We start from the raw sequence: 24,546 nt of genomic DNA, 5'->3' as shown, positions 1-24,546 counted from the left end.
CACACACGTCACAGTCTGGATGTCCTGTAAAGAGCACATTCAGGGCATTTCAGAGATACCACATCTTTAAAGGTTTTACCATGACAACAACTTCTGACATTCATTTAGTGCAAATTTCTCATGGAAATATATTTTGTAGTTATCATTTAAATCTGACTAATTTTAAAATTGTTTGTCATAAATCAACATCTCAGGAAAATGTTATGGGTTTTCTAATCAAAATATGACTTTCTGTTACAAAACAGGGCATTCATTTCATAGCCAGGACTTCAATCTTTATCAGGCATTATGAATAGGGAAATAAATTAAATGTCAATATTCCTATGAAATATTAAATAATATTATGAAAATGTTGCCAATTATTTATCCCATAATATTACAGTTCTTTTTTCATTACATATTGCCCCAAGAACATGCAGAACAATGTAATGACATGAAAAAATACTTTTAAAAAAACAACAACAAAAATATTCAGTGTCTCAGGAGGATATGAAAATAATAGAGTGTTTTAGATTTTATTTATCCATCAGCCCATTTGTGTATGTTTGGTAAGTGTTTGAAAGGATATAGGGCTTATACATATGACATAAATAATATTTTTTACAACATATAGCCTAAAACATTCACACAAAATGTAACCATTCAGGGTCGTTTGAAGCTTTGGAAAAATGTCTTTAAATTCTTTAAATTCAATTTATGACTCATGCGAATCATGCTGACTGTCACGATCTGGTGGTTAAACTACTTCCTCATCAAAACACAATAAAGCGTTTGGGTTGAGCAGTTGAACACAGATGGCATCAGCTTTATGAAACAGCACTTCTCAATCCTAAAACATCATGCAGTTTGCCTTCGTCGCTTTCTTTCTCTTCACCTCTACCCTGTCTTTAGGTAAGAGAGTTGAAATATTAGCAAAAGATTGCTGCTTGAAAATAACCATTAGATTTAATCATTAAATGGTTAATTTTACTATGTTAAAAGTTAAAACAAGATAGACAGTTGAATTTAAAATGAGCTTTTATTTTTCAAAGCTTGCAGTCAATTTCCTGGTAGCATATTTCCATATCAGAGATATTTGACATGCTCTGGTTTCTCTGTAGGATGGGCAAGAAATGTAGACCTTCGAACATCCAGCCTTTCCACGGTAAGTCGTGAGTGACCAGTGCCTGAATATGAGCTGCATTTACATTAGCAGCAATGCAGATGAAAAATAAATGTTCAATGTGGATCAATTTTACACTGTTCATAAACTGAGTATGCTATACTATCCCATTACATAGCACATTTTCATTTATTTCATAAACTACTCGACATGCCAGCATACACCTGGTCTAAATCGGTTATATATTAAAACAGGCTTTCAGAAGGGAAACACAGATGCTTTTAAAGGGATAGATCACCCAAAAATGACAAATCTGTCATCATTTACTCACCCACAATTTGTTCCAAACCTGTATGAACACAAAAGAAGATGTTTTGAAGAATAATTGATGCAGTTGCCCAGCACAATTGAGTGAAGTTGGTTACTCGTTTTACTATTTCTTCCATTTGGCTGGAAATGAAACTTGTGGACAGGAACTAGACTAGGGCGTATATCCATAATCAACTGAATTTACATATTATTGTTTTTTAGATTCATCAAAGGTCTAATTTAATTCTCCAATTTAACTGTATGTGTAAATATGTTTTGTTTTTGTCCATATATCACCTACACGTTGCTTTTCTTTTTGCTATTGCAATGAAGGGCTTGCACTGTCTCAAGCCGTGTTGGGGAAAGTTACTTTTAAAAGTAATGTGTTACAATATTGCGTTACTTAGTTACTTTTTATTGAAAGTAATGTGTTACAATATTGCGTTACTTACTTTTTATTGAAAGTAATGTGTCACAATATTGCATTAGTTATTTTTTATTTAAAGTAATGTGTTACAATATTGCATTACTTAGTTACTTTTTATTGAAAGTAATGTTACAATATTGCGTTACTTAGTTACTTTTTATTGAAAGTAATGTTACAATATTGCGTTACTTAGTTACTTTTTATTGAAAGTAATGTGTTACAATATTGCGTTACTTAGTTACTTTTTATTGAAAGTAATGTTACAATATTGCGTTACTTAGTTACTTTTTATTAAAAGTAATGTTACAATATTGCATTACTTAGTTACTTTTTATTTAAAGTAATGTGTTACAATATTGTGTTACTTAGTTACTTTTTATTAAAAGTAATGTGATACAATATTGCGTTACTTAGTTACTTTTTATTTAAAGTAATGTTACAATATTGCATTACTTAGTTATTTTTTATTTAAAGTAATGTGTTACAATATTGCATTACTTAGTTACTTTTTATTTAAAGTAATGTGTTACAATATTGCGTTACTTAGTTACTTTTTATTTAAAGTAATGTGTTACAATATTGCATTACTTAGTTACTTTTTATTCAAAGTAATGTGTTACAATATTGCGTTACTTAGTTACTTTTTATTGAAAGTAATGTGTTACAATATTGCATTACTTAGTTATTTTTTATTTAAAGTAATGTGTTACAGTATTGCGTTACTTAGTTACTTTTTATTTAAAGTAATGTGTTACAATATTGCATTACTTAGTTACTTTTTATTTAAAGTAATGTGTTACAATATTGCGTTACTTAGTTACTTTTTATTAAAAGTAATGTTACAATATTGCGTTACTTAGTTACTTTTTATTTAAAGTAATGTGTTACAATATTGTGTTACTTAGTTACTTTTTATTAAAAGTAATGTGTTACAATATTGCGTTACTTAGTTACTTTTTATTTAAAGTAATGTGTTACAATATTGCGTTACTTATTTACTTTTTATTGAAAGTAATGTGTTACAATATTGCGTTACTTAGTTACTTTTTATTGAAAGTAATGTTACAATATTGCGTTACTTAGTTACTTTTTATTGAAAGTAATGTTACAATATTGCGTTACTTAGTTACTTTTTATTGAAAGTAATGTGTTACAATATTGCGTTACTTAGTTACTTTTTATTGAAAGTAATGTTACAATATTGCGTTACTTAGTTACTTTTTATTAAAAGTAATGTTACAATATTGCATTACTTAGTTACTTTTTATTTAAAGTAATGTGTTACAATATTGTGTTACTTAGTTACTTTTTATTAAAAGTAATGTGATACAATATTGCGTTACTTAGTTACTTTTTATTTAAAGTAATGTTACAATATTGCATTACTTAGTTACTTTTTATTTAAAGTAATGTGTTACAATATTGCGTTACTTAGTTACTTTTTATTTAAAGTAATGTGTTACAATATTGCGTTACTTAGTTACTTTTTATTGAAAGTAATTTTACAATATTGCGTTACTTAGTTACTTTTTATTGAAAGTAATGTGTTACAATATTGCGTTACTTAGTTACTTTTTATTGAAAGTAATGTTACAATATTGCGTTACTTAGTTACTTTTTATTAAAAGTAATGTTACAATATTGCATTACTTAGTTACTTTTTATTTAAAGTAATGTGTTACAATATTGTGTTACTTAGTTACTTTTTATTAAAAGTAATGTGATACAATATTGCGTTACTTAGTTACTTTTTATTGAAAGTAATGTTACAATATTGCATTACTTAGTTACTTTTTATTTAAAGTAATGTGTTACAATATTGCGTTACTTAGTTACTTTTTATTTAAAGTAATGTGTTACAATATTGCGTTACTTAGTTACTTTTTATTGAAAGTAATGTTACAATATTGCGTTACTTAGTTACTTTTTATTGAAAGTAATGTGTTACAATATTGCGTTACTTAGTTACTTTTTATTTAAAGTAATGTGTTACAATATTGCGTTACTTAGTTACTTTTTATTTAAAGTAATGTGTTACAATATTGCGTTACTTAGTTACTTTTTATTAAAAGTAATGTGTTACAATATTGCGTTACTTAGTTACTTTTTATTGAAAGTAATGTGTTACAATATTGCGTTACTTAGTTACTTTTTATTGAAAGTAATGTTACAATATTGCGTTACTTAGTTACTTTTTATTGAAAGTAATGTGTTACAATATTGCGTTACTTAGTTACTTTTTATTTAAAGTAATGTGTTACAATATTGCGTTACTTAGTTACTTTTTATTGAAAGTAATGTTACAATATTGCGTTACTTAGTTACTTTTTATTAAAAGTAATGTTACAATATTGCGTTACTTAGTTACTTTTTATTTAAAGTAATGTGTTACAATATTGTTACTTAGTTACTTTTTATTAAAAGTAATGTGATACAATATTGCTTTACTTAGTTACTTTTTATTTAAAGTAATGTGTTACAATATTGCGTTACTTAGTTACTTTTTATTTAAAGTAATGTGTTACAATACTGTGTTACTTTTTTCCCACCAGGGCTGGGTTTGCTTGCTTGCTTGTTTGTTTTAATAAAGGTTTTATTTTGGCAAAGTCTTATACTAATCTGTATAAGGTTACAGGAAATTGCTACCCTTCAAATAATAAAAGATAATATCAAAATATAAAATCTGACTGTGATCCTTAAAACAAGATCTGAGAATATGGTAATTTTTACACTTCCTTGTTTCTATTAAAGATAGATTCGTTTTTTGACCCGTACAACCCTAGAAAAGAGGTTGTGAGAGTTTGTGGTTTTGTGTTAGAAACTGCAACACATGGTATGCACTATTCTGTCTAGTATTTAACCATGCAGACTAATAAACAAAGCACTGAAATGCACCAAATTGAAATGTGTTTAAAGGTTTTATGCATATTACATCAAGTCAGTTCACAGAATATAATCTTAATGTCCACTGTCATCCTCCTTTAGATGAACAACATATGCAGCGATTGCAACAAGATCGTACAGCTGTTGACGGATATGCTCTCCAATCCAGACACTCAGGTGATATTGTGTGTGTGATGTTTGCTAATACTGAAACATTTAGCGGAACACTTTCGGTAAATCAATGTTTAAAACTTCAAACATTGTTTGAATGCATATTTTCTTTATGCCAGACCTAATTGCCTTCTGTTCAACACAATCTCATGGCAATAATTCACACCAATTTATATCTGCATATAGTGGTCATAGCTACTTGTAGAGAAGTGAAATCTCCAGCTGCATTATTTCCAGTCTTTCTTGTGATGTAGCTTCTGTTTCTGTAATAAGTTAAAACCAGACCATTCTCAGTTGTAACTGAGTTATGGTCTGGCAAAGCGTCATAGAAAAATCATTTCCAGAGGGGCGTCACCAACGGACATCGCGGATAGACCTAAACCCAATCAGAGCGATGAAGGAGATGACGTATACAGAGCGGCGGAGAAACATCTCCGAGTGTTGTTCTTTGCTCGGTTTTTAACTAAAAGGAAACGTTCAAATGGCTTAAAACAGACGCGATAGCTGATTGGAACGAGTGCTGTTCGACGGCGGCATCCATCTTTGTAATGTAGGCTACAAAATCTGCTTCAAAATCCCAGCGCTGTCGTCATCGTGTAAAGCCCGCCCCAACGTTTCTGATTGGTGCCTCGATTTCGGCGGATTGGAAATGGGCTTGAATGAGCTCTTTGCCAGACTAACTTTCAGAGCAAATCTAAATTTGCCGGAAGTTGTCTGGGTTTTCCCAGGCTAGTAATAAGTTGCTTTTAAATAGAAGCTTCCTTTTTTTAAACATGTTGTTGTTATATTGTTATGAATGATTTGGAGTTGTTTATATATTGATCTTAAATTGTTCCCTCTTCACAGCATCGTATTGAAAATGTTTTGGACAAGTTTTGTTCTGAACACCCCGTCATCCCGTTGTGTATGGATGGAGCAAGGACATATGTGCATTTGGTCATCAAATATTTCAGTGCATACGCAGTGAGTACTTCTCACTCATCCCAATTCGACCTAATTCTTTCTTAAATCTAAACACTTAAAATATTTAAACATGAGCAATATCTTCTTTACATGAATAATACCATAGCACTGAAAACCATATGTTTTTAACCCTTGTCGCAGAATCAAAATGGTGACATATGCGCAATGTTGGGACTGTGTGCCGTCCAGTCCGAGAGAGAAGCGCCGGCGCCGCCAGAGCTCATGGTTGGCCTGGATGAGCATGGGTTACTCTATGCAAAACCCTCAAGAGGAACTAGTCAAGACGTACGTGTTAGACAGGTCAAAGTTTACACAGTTTTACACTTGAAACACTCATCACTCAGACCATCTGAATCATTGCTTTCCATTGAAGACTGTAAAAAAGGCCTGGCTTTAGTCTAGACACGATATCCCTCTCTCTATCACTCATCAAATGGGAGTTTTTAATCCTTGCACACTTGGGGACGGAAGAGAAAAGTATTATGGCATGACTTTCAATTAACTGATGAAACTGCTGAGGAGTGGACGAGATGACTAAAATCTTAGTCTATGATATTTTAAATATAGCAGTGAACATCATCTTATAATTTTAGCTGAAATTTGTCACTGCAGCAAAATGTTATAAATTCAAACCAACACAGATTTTACAATCCTCAATATCACCACAAAACAAATGACTAACTTAAATATCCAACATACATTTAGTACACCCATAAAGCAATATTTACCCGTGTTGGGAGTAACATGCATTACATATTCAAATGTAGCCTATCTTTTTTGATGTAACGAGTAAAGTTCGTAAAAACGAGTAAAAAATGCATTACTTTAGAAATTTACACATTAATATTTGAGGTGCTGTTTTTACAAAGGAATGCACATTACTTTTCAGTTTAATTAATTTGCTTAAACATTTTTCTGAACTCTTTCCCCGCCATTGACCGAATTTTCACGAAATCCATGTTTTCACTGTTATATAGTAGGGGGCGCTGTTACACTTCTTCTGAAAGAGTGATGAATCTCAGGATCAAAACACAGGCGGAAAAAAGCAGAAACAAGCGATAAACGCATTGCTTATGCATATGCATGTTGTAGTGTAAAACTGATTTTCTCAGCTTTTTGTTCAAAATGTTGCTTTTTTATGAAACTTACCCACATTTAAGTGTTGATAAAAAAATAAATGCATGAAACTAGAAGAAAAAAAAGTTTTTCTTTTTTTAAGCAGAGGCTCTGTTCTTTCATATATACTCATATATAAATATATTCAGATATTCATACAGCAAAATATTCTGAGGGCCATAAGTTTTGTGAAAAGTAAGTGCTTAGGATATACAGTAAAAATATTATTCTAAACGTGTTTTTAAAAGACAATAAAGATGTATTTTAGTATGTTGCTGAATGCATTACTGCACTAAAAACATGCGCACACAAAAACAGCTGTAAGGCCTGAAGGAGAGCCAGCCTCAACCAGGAGAGGGAAAGTAATGGAAAAAAGCATAAGAATGCATTACTCTCCACAAAAAGTAACTGTTACTTTTTAGGGAGTAACACAATATTGTTACACCTTACTTTTAAAAGTAACTTTCCCAACACTGATATTTACTATATATAGCAAATCTCATGGTTAATCATTTATATCATCACAAACTGCCAACTATCCTATCGCCCAGCTCGAATCTTCTCAATGTGGCATTAAGGTATTATAAACTTTAACATTATGAATTTCTGCACTGCTGCTTTGTGTAGCCTGGTGTGAAAAGTGCAATGCACTATTTTGGTTTTATTGGGAAACAAAATTCGTTGTACATTCAAGTACTTTAAACTTGAAAAGAAAAGGTTTGAGACCATGCTATAGTTTGAGTATTTCTACTCATAAAAACATGTTCTACTTTGTTTCTTAGGTTCATAACAATCCCATCTGTAACTTCTGTCTGTTCTTCATAAAGACACTTGAGAGCATGTTGCCAAAAGAGAGAACTGCGGTAAGAATTTATTTTTTAATTAGTTAATATATTCATATTTTAATTAGCACTGGAATATTAAACGCTCTGGGTTATTTTCCATTTGTTCTGTCTTGCTTTAGGCGATTATAGAGAACCTTCTGGAGAAAATCTGTGATCATTTGCCTGAGCATTATAAGGAAATGTGTGACAGCTTCATAGAAACGTACGGAAAGAAGCTGATTGAGCTCCTGTTGTCCTCTCTCCCTCCACACGCCATCTGTGCAGCACTGGGTCTGTGTCTGTTCCCAGAGACACCACTGACACGTGAGTAGTGTGAATGCCATCCGTGCAACAAACTCACGGGAATGTGGAACTGTTTTACGCTTTGGAGAATTGGTGGCTCGTGAGATTGGGTTGATCAGTGACCACAGTCTTTTCACATACAATAGTTTCTGTGGAAATCAGTAAGAAACTGAAAGTTTAAAAAATAGAACCCAATCTTAAAGGGATAGTTCACTTTGAAATTAATTTTTGGTATGTTTTAGCTTACCTCAAGGGCATCCAAGATGTAGGTGTCTTTGTTTCCGCAGTAGTTTCAATTTTGATATTTTTAGGTCAAACCGTTCTTGTCTGTCAGTCATATAATGCAGGTCTATGGTCACCACCTCAAAGAGCATGCACAGAGAAGTCCAAATTAAACATGATTTAATGACTCGTAAATGTAAGTACACATTGATGGCCTAAGACACGAAACGAGCGGTTTGTGTGAGAAAACGAACAGTATTTATATCGTTTTTACCTCTTGTAAACACAGCCACGTCCAAGTGATCTGAGGGCGCGGGCGCGGGCGCTTCGGTTTGCGCAAGCGCCGGAAAGCGCCGGAAGTGATCTCTCGCGCGTGTACGTCACTCATTGTTTACACAGAGATTTCGGAAGTGTTACCTTTCACTGTGAAGATCTAAACATATTTAGATATACAGGAAATCGCAAAGGAAGACGATTTCAATACATCAACAGACAACGTTGAATTTTTTTTTGCAACCGCGCGAGAGATCACTTCCGGCGCTTTTCGGCGCTTGCGCAAACCGAAGCGCCCGCGCCCTCAGATCACTTGGACGTGGCTGTGGTTAAGCACAGATATGTTTTAGCTTGCCCTTGAGGTAAGCTAAAACATATCTAAAAATTTATTTCAAAGTGAACTATCCCTTTAATTTTATATATATATATTCCCTTTTTAAAATTGTGTTCACTACCTAGTCAAGTGGACCTTTGTTTTTGAGCACATGCGCTCTTGTGGTGATGATTTCGCATGAATTTCTGTTTCCATTCCTACGCTTTCGTAACAATCTGCCTATGAACCAATTACAAATCACATTGTACAAATTAATAGGAATCGCCATTTCATAAAGTAATCTCATGAGATCGGGTTCATCCGTCTTATCACATAGAATAGGAGCTTCCAAACTGTGGCAATGTGTTGAAAAATATTTTAGGAATCTGTCAAAAACTTGTTTAAAACTAAACATTTGATTTTCTTTTATTAGGCATATAATATAACAAACTGAAACAACTTATTAGTCTTTATTGACACATAATAACTGAATATTTTGTATGGCGTTCTTTGGCCTTGATAACATTGTTTTAATACTGTACTTTTCCACAGTCTCTGTTGTTATTTACTTCCATATAGTTTCTGGTTGTTCCCTAATACTTTTTGATTAAACTTGTGTGCGATCTATCTTTGAATCCACCAAATCCCAAATTTGTTTAATGGGATTCAAGTCCGGACTTTGAATTGGCCAACTGTGAATAACGAGCTCACACAAACTGGTGGATTGACCATTACAGAAACATAAAAAATGATTTTGGTTATAACCAACACTGTTAGTTCAGGGCAGCTGTGGCACAAGCCTTACATTGGGTGGAGGTCTAATAAATTTGTAAGCACTGTATATATATATATATATATATATATATATATATATATATATATATGTATTAAAAAAAATTTACACACTAGTGGATCTTTGTTTTTGAGGCAAATCACTCACAAATGCGCTGTTGTGTGGCTCATTAAATGAGATCCGAATATTACAATCTGAATATGCCCTGAATATGAATCACATCATACAAATCAAAACCAACACCTCATAAAATAGTTGTTTCTCAAGAACCGGTTGATCACTCATCACATCCAATAATAGTAGCCTGACCTAAGTTTATTTATATATATATATTTTTTTTTTTTTTGACTAGGTTGTACTTAAAGGGTTAGTTCACCTAAAAATGAAAATGATGTCATTAATGACTCGCCCTCATGTCGTCCCAAGCCCGTCAGACCTCCGTTCATCTTCAGAACACAGTTTAAGATATTTTAGATTTAGTCCGAGAGCTTTCTGTCCCTCCATTGTAAATGTATGTACGGTATACTGTCCTTGTCCAGAAAGGAAATAAAGACATCATCAAAGTAGTCCATGTGACATCAGTGGGTTAGTTAGAATGTTTTGAAGCATCGAAAATACATTTTGGTCCAAAAATAACAAAAACTAGGACTTTATTCAGCACACACACACACACCAGACACACGTCAGCAGCGTCTTACGTCAGCGGCGGCACTGAACGCGGATCCACAACAGAACCAGAATACAATACAATGCTGAATAAAGTCCTAGTTTTTGTTATTTTTGGACCAAAATGTATTTTCGATGCTTCAAAACATTCTAACTAACCCACTGATGTCACATGGACTACTTTGATGACGTCTTTATTTCCTTTCTGGACAAGGACAGTATACCGTACATACATTTTCAATGGAGGGACAGAAAGCTCTCGGACTAAATCTAAAATATCTTAAACTGTGTTCTGAAGATGAACGGAGGTCTTACGGGCTTGGGACGACATGAGGGAGAGTTTTTGGGTGAACTAACCCTTTAATGTTCAGATATTCTGACATGGTTCTTGCCATGGAAGGTTTGAGAAACACTGATGTTTCTCAGACCAGAACTGAAGAATCATTTAATGCTTGTAAATGACTGTGATCATGCCTTATATGAACGATGCACATCCTCTCCAGTGTCCACAGACTGTGATTCCTGTAAGATACTAGCGGCCCTCTCCCGGTTTCATCTGGGTCACAACGCAACTGAGATCCAGACCTCTGACCTGCTCCAGAAGATCTGCCACCTTCACCCTGATGCTATTCCTCAAGTAATGAACACACGCACAATACAACAAAACAATCCTTTGACAAAATCTGTGTAATATAGTGACGTACAGTACACACTCAAAGACTACCTGACACAATTACCTGCAGTGACGACACGTGTTACAGAAAAAGCAATAGACTCTTTGGATTGTTTCTCCTTGTTCTAGTGTGAAGGGTTTGTGAAGCGTCATGGCCACAGGCTCCTGAAGAGTGACGGGAAACAACCATTCATCAGCGAGTGTCAGGTAAGAACTGCTCAAGTTTAACAATATTAGTTACTTTGGGGTTGTTGAACGCACTGGAGAAATTCTGACATGAAGTAACTCTTTTTTTGTGTGTGTTTTGTCAACAGGAAGATTACCTTTGCACGGGACACAAGTGAAAGTGATCAATCGAATGAGATTCCAATCAGAAAAGCAACTTTCTTTTGTACACTTGACCAAGCTTTTTGAATCCACTTCCTTTACACACAAAATCAAAAGAAATTTGAGACATACAGAAGTTTGAGTGCAGGCATTGACTGTTAAATCTGCTTTAAATTACCTTTATTTACCAAACAGTTTTTAATGTAACCTTTCCCAATTACTAGTTACTTGTCATCTTAATTACTAAAATCATAATTTATGTGTTGTATCTGTAGTTCCATGATCCAAACCACACTGGGTAGACATGTAATGTAACATGTAATAACAAACTAGTGAACTTAGCCTATAGGAAATCTTATAGTGTGTAACATTACATGAAGCCTTTGCATCCTCATTTTTGTTTAGAGAAGATGCAAGAAATAAACTCATTTGTATTTCAAGGCATTGTAAGCAGTTGATTCAGGGAAAAGCGCTTAAAAAAAAGAGACAACTTAAAAATAATTAACTTTTAACAGTGATAATTCAAAATTAGGCCTTTTACAATCATCTTCACGAACGTTTCTGAAAACATTTCAAATCTGTCAAAAAACAAACTGCGGTGTACATAAGACTGACATGACACCTTCATAACCATGACATGACATATGTCATGAATATGAAGTAGGGTTTATGCATGTTTATGACAACTGTCATTAAGTGTCTTTCGCTCAATAATGACATTTTGAATGCAAATATGACATTGTTTAAGATGTCTTTGTTATGACACCTTGACATAAACCAATAAATCATAACCTGTCAGTGTCTTTGTCATGACAACTTGACATTAAATTAAGTTAAACTGTCATGTGGTTGGTTTTGACATTGGCTGTCATAAGGCCATTATAACTGTGTCATTAATATTTTTTCTTGACCTCAACTACAGTGGTACAAATTGAATTTGTCATTAAACAGTTATAATGGCTTCATGACAGCCAATGTCAAAACCAACCACCTGACAGTTTAATGTAATGTTAACCAATAAAGCTAAGTGGTTTCTTAAGTTTGATAATTAATCTGCTATGTCATGTTTATGACAGGTTGTGTTGTCTTAGTAATGTCAAGTTGTCATGACAAAGACACTGACAGGTTATGATGTATTGGTTTATGTCAAGGTGTCATAACAAAGACATCTCAAACAATGTCATATTTGCATTAAAAATGTCATAATTGAGTGAATGACACTTAATGACAGTTGTCACAAACATGCATAAAACTTCCTTCATATTCATAACATGTGTCATGTCACGATTATGAAGGTGTCATGTTCGTCTTATGCACACCCCTTCAAGTAAAGTGTTACCCAAATTGCCTTTAGATTTGTATTGTTGTTTGTGGTAATGCTGTATAATTAAGAACACTACGTATCCTATTATTAATTTCACGAACAAACACATAAGCATTTATTGCATTTATATTTAGAGCAACTCTTAAAACTAAAGCAATCTGAAATGTGAGGGTTTTGGTCTAGCTGCTTATTCACAACACTCGTTTTCTAAAGAGCCGAATGAAATGCAGTCTATAGTCTTGAAAACTTTAATAAAAGGTCTCATACTACAAACAGCCAAACTTTATAGGCAAAGGAAGAGTCACAATAAAACTGAACAAAAGAAAAAAAATCACAATAGGAACAGAAATGTTACGTTCACCTTACAGATTTCTTAGCATCATTATATGAAATGAAACCTCAGGATTTAAAGGGATAGTTCGTTCAAAGATGAAAATACTCATTCACTCATCCTCGATGTATAAGACTTTCTTCAGATAAACACAAAGGAAGATTTTTAGGGGGGAAAATCCATCTCTGTTAGTCTATATAACACCATTGAATGGCTGAAGCTTGTTTGAGTGATCGTGACAGAGATCCACACAAATCCAGTGGATGAATCGATGTCTTCTGTATCGTGTGTGTCAGAAAAATACTAATAGATTTAACTTTTTTAATTAGAAATCAATGCTGTTTTGTCCCTCTCAAGAACGCTCGTACGACAGTAGACTGGAAGCACTGATTTATAATTAAAGTTAAATCTATTAGTATCTTTCTTAACACCTATCGTCTGGCTTCAGAAGACATTGATTCATCCACTGGGGTCGTACGGGTCACTGTCATGATCGCTGTGTGGTTTTTCAAGCGTCAAACAAGCTTCAGCCATTCAATGGTGCTATATAGACTAACAGAGATGGATTATTTTCCTAAATATGTGTGATTATCTGAAGGAAGAAAGTCATATACATGGGCAATGGCATGAAGGGGAGTAAATGTGAATTTTGAGTGAACTATCCCTTTAAGGTGAATGTCTTCTCTCATTGTAACTGTCACTCATCTCATCATTCTTGAAGCCAGGGTTTCATTCAGGCCTGAACAAGGAACAAAGCATTTCATTTACAACTCGCGTATGCTGCGTTTTCTTGGCATCCTAAGCCCCTTTATGACTTTCTGCTCCATCCTCTTTATCTTGTCTTTTCCAAATCTGCAAAAGAAGAAATATGTGAAATAAGGTTGGGTGGTGATGTCTCAAAAACATTTACAATGATTTAGAATAGAGATCTGCAAGACATATATACATATTTAACATTTTTGATTGCAATGACCACCATCTTATATAATGCTAATATATATGATTTAATAATAATAATAATACAAATCCACAAAAGTACTTGAACACTTCCTCAAACATATTTGAAAAGAGAAACTGTGCATTCTTCATTAGGGACTTTCACAGTTCTAGGAACTCAGTTTTAGGAACTAGTCATAAATGTGGGGTTCCCGAGAACTAATAATGTGACTTATTTTGACGGCGCTGAGAACGTCAGAGCCCGAGTAAATATATAGGCTATAATCTGTGTGTAAAATAAATGGCAGGTGCTGTTGTTTTGCATGCGTTCGGCCAATCAGCGTACACTAACGTCACTGGTAGTTCCTATTGTGCTGGGTTAGACCGACTCTGAAAATCATTCAGTTTCCCCAAAGCCGTTCCTAGAAGTCAAGTCAAGTCAAATATATTTATATAACGCTTTTCACAATACAGATTGTATCAAAGCTGCTTCACAGTATCAATCAAAACAACTTAACAGTGTTTGTTTATTACTGGAAAAGGACATCCAAGTTTGGTAGAGCTGATCAGTGGTATGATGGGTCATTTAATTTGAATATCCCCAACTGAGCAAGCCAAAGGCAACAGTGGCAAGGAACCGAAAAACTCCATCAAGTGACCCGATGGTGTCCATCAGATGACCCAATGGAGAGAAAAAAACCTTGGGAGAACCCAGGCTAGAACTTAAACCGTTCCCAGTTTCTGCCAAAATAATAATAATAATAATAATAATTCATTACATTTATATAGCGCTTTACATAGAAGGGGGAATCTCCTCAACCAGCACCAATGTGTAGCATCCACCTGGATGATGCGACGGCAGCCATATTGCGTCAGAACGCCCGCCACACACCAGCTTACTGGTGGAGAGGAGACAGAGTGATGAAGCCAATTGGTATATATATATGGGGATGATTAGGAGGCCATGATGGACAGAGGCCACCGGGCAGATTTGGCCTGGATGCCGGGGTTAGGCCATCCTTAAAAATATTCTTGTTTGCCGTAACCCGACCGACCCTGTCAATTTAGGACCAACCCAATTTTTTATTTTTTTCCCCTTTTAGTCCGACCGACTTGCCGGTTGTAAATTTGCATTAAGACCGACCGATTTTTTTTTACTCTTCAAACAACTAATACAAATGCAATAAAATATCAATTATATTATAGTAAGCAGGCTACGTTCTTTCTTTTAAATAAAAACCCGTGGCGTCATCTATATGATGATTATGTTTACACCATTGGTTTACGCATGTCACACTATGGTCTGTGCGTTCGCTTCGTTTCATTCACTGTCAATGGTTCGCGCTCGGTGATGATGGCTGCGGCGCGGCTGCTTGTGAAATACGTCTGTATGAGCCTACATTTAGTCGCTCATTATTCGAAATTCTTAATGGTCAAATAGGGAATAGATGTTAACGGCCTTTTCTCGTCACGATATGGCAGCCGCGAAAGCGCGTCACACAGCAACGGCAGGCTCTGACAAACACACATAAGTATGGGAAGCCAAACACACCGAAAGTGGGACGAAACGGCGGGGTGTTACAGAGTTTGCGCAGCGCGGACATGTAGCTAATCTGCGTGGCTCAATGGACCGAGACGCGCGAGCGCGACAGACTCGACAGCGCAGGGAGGAAGTGTTTGCTTGCGCGACCTAATCTCACCACCAGCGCCGCACTGACCAATAAAACAGCACATCCCATACCGAAATGTACTAAATTACACTAAAGAAAAACGACCATTCCATAATATGTCAGGACTACTTAATATAGTTTCTACAATGCGCCTAGCCATTTGACCTCACTGATTTTCGTTAATAATAGCAGATGTTTATGGGTCCAATTTAAACGAATAGTGCCAAATGCGCTGTTTTATTGGTCGGCGCGGCGCTGAAAAATCCACTCTTTTTCCCCAAATGAATGCAGCTGGAATTAATGCAATAAACATGTTTTTTGACAAAGATTTCAAATTGTTTGTTGTCTATAACCTGTATCAGAATGAGATTCGCAATGGTGCACCCAAAGGCATGGGTTGAAGACACTGTCAGTGGCGTCACGATATGCAAATTTGTTTAAATTCATACCGACGTAATCACCATGACCAAAATTTGTCCTTTTTTTTTTCATTGAATTTTGAAGAAAAAAAATATAGACCTACCTACCGACCCTTTTTTTTTTTTTTTTTGCTGTTACTGCAAACCAAAATATTTTTAAGGATGGCCTTACACCTCTACTCTTTCCAAAGACATCCTGGGATTTTTTGTGACCACAGAGAGTCAGGGCCTCGGTTTAACGTCTCATCCGAAGGACGGTGCTCTTTGACAGTATAGTGTCCCCATTACTATACTGGGGCGTTAGGACCCACACAGACCACAGGGTGAGCGCCCCCTGCTGGCCTCACTAACACCTCTTCCAGCAGCAACCTGGTTTTCTCAGAAGGTCTCCCATCCAGGTACTGACCAGGCTCAGCCCTGCTTAGCTTCAGTGGGAAACCAGAATAGGGCTACAGGCTGATGCAGGAACATCTGCCATTGATCTAGGAACCATGTAAAGGTTCCTCCGGTTTGAAAGCCCCTTTTGACAAGGATGTCAGAGTCAACACAACGGATGAAATCACTTCTGCTGACAATAACAAAGTGCCATTTTACATCTATTTTGTTGCTATAACAGGAACGTGGTGTGAGGAATGTGAACTGTGAATCATGGGTCTTATTGAACACTGAATATCAAAAGCAAACCAAAACATTTGTATCAAGTTTCTGTCAACAAAACAACTATTTTGGATAGCACTTTTAATTCGATAGTCCACTTTAGACATTTGACTAAGTAACTTTCCAACTACATATCAGCTAACTCTCAGAGTAGGGCTGTCAATCTTCCTCTATAATACTACTCGAATCCCATTCCTTATTTTATTTAATATTCGAATAATATTCGAATATTAAATGCTCAAATTCATCCTATTATTAATATTTACGACATTACTCAGGCTTATGGATCGCCAATGCCACTATAGCACGTGGTTTTTGTTACACGTTCTGACCACTAGAGGGATATCTAACATTACAATAAACATTTTATTCGTGCTGAATATGATTGAAGCGCTACCGATGGTTTTCGGCTAATATCTCCACTAAAACACCACCACAAATTCTGAAACTTATATCGTTCTTTTCAGTTCGACTAGACTAGTTCGGTGCTCGCCCAATCCTTTGAGTTTTCACCGAGATATTTGCGCTTCACAGGCGCTTTTTTACGTTGTTAAACATTTACCATTTTTGACAGTATTGTTATGATGATACAGCGTGGATAACGTGCACAATTGTTACGATTCAAAAACTTTATTGTTCATCAGACGAAACATTTCATTTGCATGTGTGTGTAAGCCAAGGTGGCGATAAAGGCAAGATTGCATTAAAAAAAAATTAAAATAAACATAAAAAAAGCAATATTCGAATAGTAACTTCAGCATTCGAATAGTATTGATTTTTTTAATATTCGAATTACAGAATTCGTTCCAACAGCCCTATCTCAGAGTATCACTAGACTTTCTGCTTAATATCGGCTAACTCTATTTATTTTCATGTTCCCCAACAGACATTATAATGACTATAAGTAACTTTGCAAGTACATGTCAACTTATTCTCCTAATCCAAACCCTACCAGTCTACTAAAATAATCAAATGAGAGTTAGTTGACATGTAGTTGCAAATTAAAGATTGGTAGTTGACAGTTAATAGAATGTCAAAAGGCCCATATATACACTCACCGGCCACTTTATTAGGTACACCTGTCCAACTGCTCGTTAACACTTAATTTCTAAGCAGCCAATCACATGGCGGCAACTCAGTGCATTTAGGCATGTAGACATGGTCAAGACAATCTCCTGCAGTTCAAACCAAGCATCAGTATGGGGAAGAAAGTTGATTTGAGTGACTTTGAACGTGGCATGATTGTTGGTGCCAGAAGGGCTGGTCTGAGTATTTCAGAAACTGCTAATCTACTGGGATTTTCACTCACAACCATCTCTAGGGTTTACAGAGAATGGTCCGAAAAAGAAAAAACATCCAGTGAGCGGCAGTTCTGTGGGCGGAAATGCCTTGTTGATGCCAGAGGTCAGAGGAGAATGGCCAGACTGGTTCGAGCTGATAGAAGGGCAACAGTGACTGAAATAATCACTCGTTACAACCGAGGTATGCAGCAAAGCATTTGTGAAGCCACAACACGCACAACCTTGAGGCGGATGGGCTACAACAGCAGAAGACTCCACCGGGTACCACTCATCTCCACTACAAATAGGAAAAAGAGGCTACAATTTGCAAGAGCTCACCAAAATTGAACAGTTGAAGACTGGAAAAATGTTGCCTGGTCTGATGAGTCTCGATTTCTGTTGAGACATTCAGATGTTAGAGTCAGAATTTGGCGTAAACAGAATGAGAACATGGAACCATCATGCCTTGTTACCACTGTGCAGGCTGGTGGTGGTGGTGTAATGGTGTGGGGGATGTTTTCCTGGCACACTTTAGGCCCCTTAGTGCCAATTGGGCATCGTTTAAATGCCACGGCCTACCTGAGCATTGTTTCTGACCATGTCCATCCCTTTATGGCCACCATGTCCCCATCCTCTGATAGCTACTTCCACCATGTCACAAAGCTCTAATCATTTCAAATTGGTTTCTTGAACATGACAATGAGTTCACTGTACTAAAATGGCCTCCACAGTCACCAGATCTCAACCCAATAGAGCATCTTTGGGATGTGGTGGAACGGGAGATTCGCATCATGGATGTGCAGCCGACAAATCTGCGGCAACTGTGTGATGCCATCATGTCAATATGGACCAAACTCCCTGAGGAATGCTTCCAGCACCTTGTTGAATCTATGCCACGAAGAATTGAGGCAGTTCTGAAGGCAAAAGGGGGTCCAACCCGTTACTAGCATGGGGTACCTAATAAAGTGGCCGGTGAGTGTATATATACACTCACAGCAAAGTACTTGGTTTAGGATTAAAAAGAAGTTTGAAATACCTGAGCACTAATAAATACAACAAAAATGACATCACAACCAGCAGTTAAGAAAGCATCTGTTCATAGTGACATGGAAATGTTTGCACAAACTCTGCAATTCAGCTCTCCAGTCACATCACATTTATTTATATGCCACTTTAATCCAAAATTGTTTTAAAGCAAGCAGCTCTATACTAATAAACTTGAGGAAAAAAGTGACAGTGTCTCTCAATTAAAATTACAACGTAATTTTCTACTATAAGTAGTGTGTTCATGTTTTAACTCACGAGTCACGAACTGAACAGAAGAAATGAACCGGAGAAGATTTCCATATCAAAGAAGGCGGAGCCTCAGAGCCACACCCACCTATTACATCATCGCCACAGACCAATGGTTAGTGTTGTCAAAAAAGTCGGTACTTCGGTACCAAGTCGGTACTAAAAAAATTAACGGTTACGGTACCAGCTTTTCTAGGTACCGAGTACCGGGTTAATCCGGTTCTTGATGCGCTGTCCGAAAGGTGCAGAGTTGCGTCCTCTTCATAAAAATACTGAGACATGGCGACCGGCGGCGCTGCTAATGCGTTGGCTCTGAATCCACTTGTTGACAAGCAAGGAGGATATAGCCACACATGGAAATATGTTGAATTAGGCTAATGTCACGTTGCCATAAAGGGCCGTTCACACGTTCACATTAGGGATGTCCCGATCCGATACTCAGGATCGGTATCGGCTCCGATACTGCCATTTTTGCGGGATCGGGTATCGATCAGACATCGATCAGACGAGGCCGATCCAAATCCGATATTGTGGGTATACTATTATGTGTTATTGTTAAGCCCCACAAAAGGCACAAAAACATTCTAAAGTACCATAACGTTTTCGTGCACTCTATTATAAGTGTTCTGAAGCCATTATGTGAGAGAGAAATTAATATTTAAGTCATTAAATTCAAGATCACGTAAACTTTTCCCTCTCGCGGCTGTCAGTCATTCTCCATTCAGCATTCAAACAGCGCGTCGCGTTCGGTTACAGTCAATGATGAAACTATCTTCAAGATGATTCAATGTTAATACTTGATCTGTAAGATAAAGGTCTATGTTTTCGCATATAACAACTTTATCTTGCTGGATTTTATTGCTGTAACTCAATCGTGTTACTCTCTACCGGGTGTCGGACGCTGTCGGTTTGATCCATAGGGTTTGATCACAACACTAGAGTCAGAGCACTATAATTGTTCTTCACGCGCACAGTAACTAAAATTTAAAACTGTTAAAAGAAAAGGCTCAATAAACGATTGCATAGATAGATACTGTATAATACACTGTCCATCAATATGTATCTCCGTTGTGCTTTGAACTTTTCAAAGCGGACTCGACGCGCTGCGTGCTGTAACTCCACGTGGCTTCAAGCGCATCATTCTCCGCTCGGGATGCGCATACGCGCTTTGTGCCGCACTGTATTGGAGCCTTTCATATCATAATACAGTGACGCAATTAAAGCTTATTAACATTAATAATTATTAATGTTGCTGCCTCATTAAATAGCTGTGCAATACACTTAAAACATGTCTCAATTTTATAGCAGATTTAGCTATATCTAAAATAATTATCTTTTTCATTTTTGTTACCCTTGTTTTTCATGAATGTATTTTACAACAATAAGAAGAGCAATGTGTATTATCCACTAATCTAGTTTATAATAGCATTTTTGTCATAGATTATGATCATATATTTTGGGGATTTGTTGTTTATCTTTATAATGAAGCTGTCTGTATTAAGTAGATTGTGTTTAACACACACAAGAGTGATAATCAGTTTAACACAGTTATAGAAATTCTACTTGATTTAAAAAACAAAAACTGTACTGGTATTTACAATGTAGAATGCTGCTGTTTAAATTGTTTTAACTTTAAACCTGTTGGTAGCTAGCTAGCTTTAAGTACTGAAGTATCTGTATTTTCTTTCATTTATATATTTCTTTATTTTTTTGTAGTGTTTGAATAAAGGGTGGCAATCTTTCATAATCAACTGTTGTTGTGGACTATATAGGAGGTATATTTTAGGTGGCTAATTGAGAAAATTGCTATATTTTTTATTAGTTTAAGAATAAAATAAAAATATCGGATTAATATCGGTATCGGCAAAAGCCAAAGCTGCGGCATCGGTATCGGAAGTGAAAAAGTGGTATCGGGACATCCCTAGTTCACATAGCACGTTTTTTTGCGCATGCAAATTTCAAATGTAGGCGCGCGGGAAGCGCGCTCATAATAGAAGGGACGTCTGAGCTTGTTTTTCCAGGCGCGTCACTGTTTATGGTTGCATAGCGGAGACACGCGAGAGTGAGCGCTTGTGGAGAGAAGGAGAAAGCGGTGCAAACTGCGCTCTCCGTGATGACGAGGAAGTATCAGCAAATCATTTATTGATTTCTAGCCCTTGCATTAGAAATCAGCTACAGGGTTCTCAAGTTTTGAAGACAGGCAAGAGTGACATTTTTGGCAGTTTTGGATTAAATAAAAGTAGGCTACAGTTAAGTCAAATAAAACATGTTTTATCTCCTGTATAGTTTGGTAACACTACAATAAGATACCATTCATTAACATTACTTAATGTGTGTGTTAACATCAACACATTGAGTGAACAATATATTTTTACAACATTAATTAATGTTTGTGAATGTTATTTTATACAAACACTTGATTGTTCATGTTTGTTCACTTCATTCATTGTGCATTAAATAATGTAAAAAAATGAATTAGTATATTTTTAAATTAACCCCAAGGAGAATAATTGCTACAGTATATAACTATGGTTTATTGTTAGGTCATTTTATCTAATGTTATCTAACAAATAGAATCTTATTGTAAAGTGTTTTTAATACTACAGTTTCCATCTTTGTAACTGTGATATACACTTTAATATATGTAAATGTTATCTAAATTAAGCTTTGGTACCGAAATTGGTACCGAGAACCGTGGATTTTCACTGGTATTGGTACCGAATACTGAAATTTTGGTACAGTGACAACACTACCAATGGTAGTTCAAAGGTGTTTACCAGTACACTAGTTCGTTTTCTTTCAATTTCGCCTTAAAGTGGACTATTTAAATGAAGTGTAACCCAGTTTTCATGTAATATTCACTTGATAAAACCATGTTTTTATCTCCATCAACTATGACAAAAGAATGACAAAAGAAAGTAATAAGTAGCAAACCTGTATGTACGCCTCAGAGAGTGTGATCATCTGTGGAAGGATATCAATCACCTGCAGGTCCTGAAGCTCGTACCACTTCCCTGTGCCCTGTCAAACATGACAAAGCAGACATATTACACAAAACATCCTAATAACAAAGCTGCTATTGATTTGAATGGAATAAAGTGTTGGAGACACACTCACATGATGCAGAACATGAATCCTATAGGAACCCTCAGTGGGTTTCCCATCATGAACAACGTTGGCCACCAGGTCATAGGTCGTGAACTTCTCGGTAGCCTGCGCCTCTTCTGTGAGGTACTCGCGCAAATCAACGTTCCTGTGTGTTTTCACAAGAACATTTCAAAATACATTTACAGAGAATATAGAAAAGAGTGTAATCTAAATATATCCAGAGCAGCGGCGGACACATACGTGATGGGGAAGTTGACGATGGTTGGGTTCTTCTCAATAAAGAAGTTGTTCTTTGTGAATCGTTTGATGCAGAAGATGAGGTATGGGGGAAGTTTGGTGAGCTGGAACTTTTTCAGAAAGTTCTCTTTGTAGGTCTTGTACTCCTGTGACACAAACGTCAAAAGTTCACAGTATATAATTGACCGTAAACTAAGTAGCATATTCAATATCAGGCATTTTCTTCACAAAAACCATTCATCGTAACTATGAACAGTCCCATAAACATATTGCTGTGGTGCTTGAACATTTGTGGATAAAAATATCAATTAATAAAATTAACATTTAAAAAATAACATTATACAATAAGGTTTCATTAGTTAACATGAACTAAGAATTAACAATAATTCTACAGCATTAATTCATCTTAGGTCATCATGTTTATTTTAACATTTACTAATACATTATTAAAATCAAATGTTGTATTTGTTAACATTAGTTAATGCACTGTGAACTAAAATAAACAACTGAATGTTACAAAATAAACTGTAACAAATGTATTGCTCATGGTTAGTTCATGCTAGTTAATAATGCATTGCAATAAAGTCTCATTTGTTAAAATTAATTAAAGTGTAACCAAAATAAATACATAAAGCTAAATACCAAATAAAAAAATAAAGCTATGTAATGTATATTGTATCATTAAAAAAAATGCATGTGATTTATGTCTGTTGGTTGTTTTCCCATGAAAATATCATTAAAAACATTTTGAAAAAAGCCAAAAGGGATTTTCTTGTGTTATTTTAGCATTAATTATTATAGTGTTTATATTAATGTTTTGATTTTTACTTGAATTTTTAGTAATTTATGTGCTTTTATCATTAATATTAGTTTTTTTAATTATTTCTAAATTTATTTTAGTCCGTTTTTGTAATTCTAGGACTTGAACGTAAAATTTAAAAATGGGAGGAAAAGGCAACATTTCTATTTTTCATTCATTTCAGCTTTAAGGAAAATGGTAACACTTTACTTATAAAGCTTTTATATACAATGCATTATAAAGATGAACAACGTATTATATATCTTTTTTATAAATAATTGTAACCAAAGTTAAAAGGCATGGCAATATTGGCAGATTACTTGTTACATCTGAAATTGGTTGTTCGTCGTGTGTTTCAATGCATTGTAGTGTAAAAATGAATAGATATATTTTAGAATGTTTTGTAATGTATCATAACTGTGAATGCAATTATTCATGAGACCATACAATACATTATAACGCATAATTAATGCATCTAAAATACTTATATAATGCATTATATATAAAGGCTTTTTGACAATAAATAATACAAAATCTGAGGGGGGGAAAGTAAATCCAAACCTTCTCAGTGTTTCCATTGAACTTGCCCAGGATGTTGAAGAGAGGAACCTGAGGAATGATGAGCTGCTCCTTCTCATCTTTGTAGAGCGGTGCGGTGGGCAGGTCAAGGGTCAGGTAGAGGAAGGTGGACTCCAACATCTCCTCCTGGTACTCCTCCTTAAGGAGAAGGGCTTCTTTCTCTTCAGGAGGCTGAGAAAACAAGGACGACAAGAAACCATTTATCTAATCTGACATTGCAAATACAGCATTTTTCAGTCCTCTTTCTAAGGACGGGTTGGACACCAGCACAATGTTCACAACAATCCCATGAGGACCATACTCTCATGCATCAGGAAATAATATAGAAAGGCCTTCTGAACTGTTTAAATGGTTCTAGCGAGCACAAATCAGAAACTGTCCAGCAGAAACCTACCAAGTCTGGATGGGGAAGCTTCTTTGAGAAGATTCGCATGGACCCCTGAAACACCTTAGCGAGTATGGCTGAAGACAGAAGAGAAAAATTATTTCATTCACCCTGTACTTATGAAGATTACAACTGAGAAGAAAAACTAGCACAAACACACACT

At 35.5% G+C, this 24,546-nt stretch overlaps 2 protein-coding genes across 3 annotated transcripts in view; one reads left to right on the top strand and one right to left on the bottom strand.

The window, feature by feature from the left end:
- The window catches only part of usp39 (ubiquitin specific peptidase 39), an 81,947-nt gene that overhangs the window by 51,294 nt on the left and 6,107 nt on the right, over positions 1-24,546 (bottom strand). Inside the window, exons 8-13 of one of the 2 annotated variants that reach the window (XM_056232810.1) lie at positions 24,393-24,460; positions 23,981-24,169; positions 22,624-22,766; positions 22,393-22,528; positions 22,210-22,296; positions 13,813-13,872 (exon numbers count right to left, since the gene is read on the bottom strand). In XM_056232810.1, coding sequence (XP_056088785.1) covers positions 13,819-13,872; positions 22,210-22,296; positions 22,393-22,528; positions 22,624-22,766; positions 23,981-24,169; positions 24,393-24,460 — 677 coding nt within the window. In that variant the 3' untranslated portion in view covers positions 13,813-13,818. Of the gene's footprint in view, positions 1-13,336; positions 13,873-22,209; positions 22,297-22,392; positions 22,529-22,623; positions 22,767-23,980; positions 24,170-24,392; positions 24,461-24,546 lie in introns of those variants that run through there. The other variant, XM_056232809.1, reaches the window with a different exon arrangement.
- sftpbb (surfactant protein Bb) lies at positions 785-11,408 on the top strand. Its single transcript, XM_056232812.1, has 10 exons — positions 785-891; positions 1,101-1,144; positions 4,824-4,898; positions 5,739-5,855; positions 5,997-6,140; positions 7,754-7,834; positions 7,936-8,119; positions 10,869-11,002; positions 11,168-11,245; positions 11,353-11,408. Exons 1-10 carry the CDS (start codon positions 840-842, stop codon positions 11,380-11,382), a joined length of 939 nt encoding a protein of 312 aa, XP_056088787.1. The 5' UTR covers positions 785-839; the 3' UTR covers positions 11,383-11,408.

This window comes from Rhinichthys klamathensis, unplaced genomic scaffold, assembly GCF_029890125.1.
Source record: "Rhinichthys klamathensis goyatoka isolate OS25496 unplaced genomic scaffold, OSU_Roscu_1.1 h1tg000356l_1, whole genome shotgun sequence".
Taxonomy (NCBI): Eukaryota; Metazoa; Chordata; class Actinopteri; order Cypriniformes; family Leuciscidae; genus Rhinichthys; species Rhinichthys klamathensis.
Note: the sequence above shows the minus strand (reverse complement) of the source record. Positions and strands in the feature narration are given on the sequence as shown.

Bases quoted from the DNA above. Each gene is read 5' to 3' on its own strand.
- sftpbb (XM_056232812.1), top strand. From the start codon at position 840: ATGCAGTTTGCCTTCGTCGCTTTCTTTCTCTTCACCTCTACCCTGTCT. The intron at 6,141-7,753 runs GTACGTGTTAGA...TTTGTTTCTTAG, and splicing joins CAAGAGGAACTAGTCAAGAC to GTTCATAACAATCCCATCTG. The intron at 11,246-11,352 runs GTAAGAACTGCT...TTTTGTCAACAG, and splicing joins CATTCATCAGCGAGTGTCAG to GAAGATTACCTTTGCACGGG.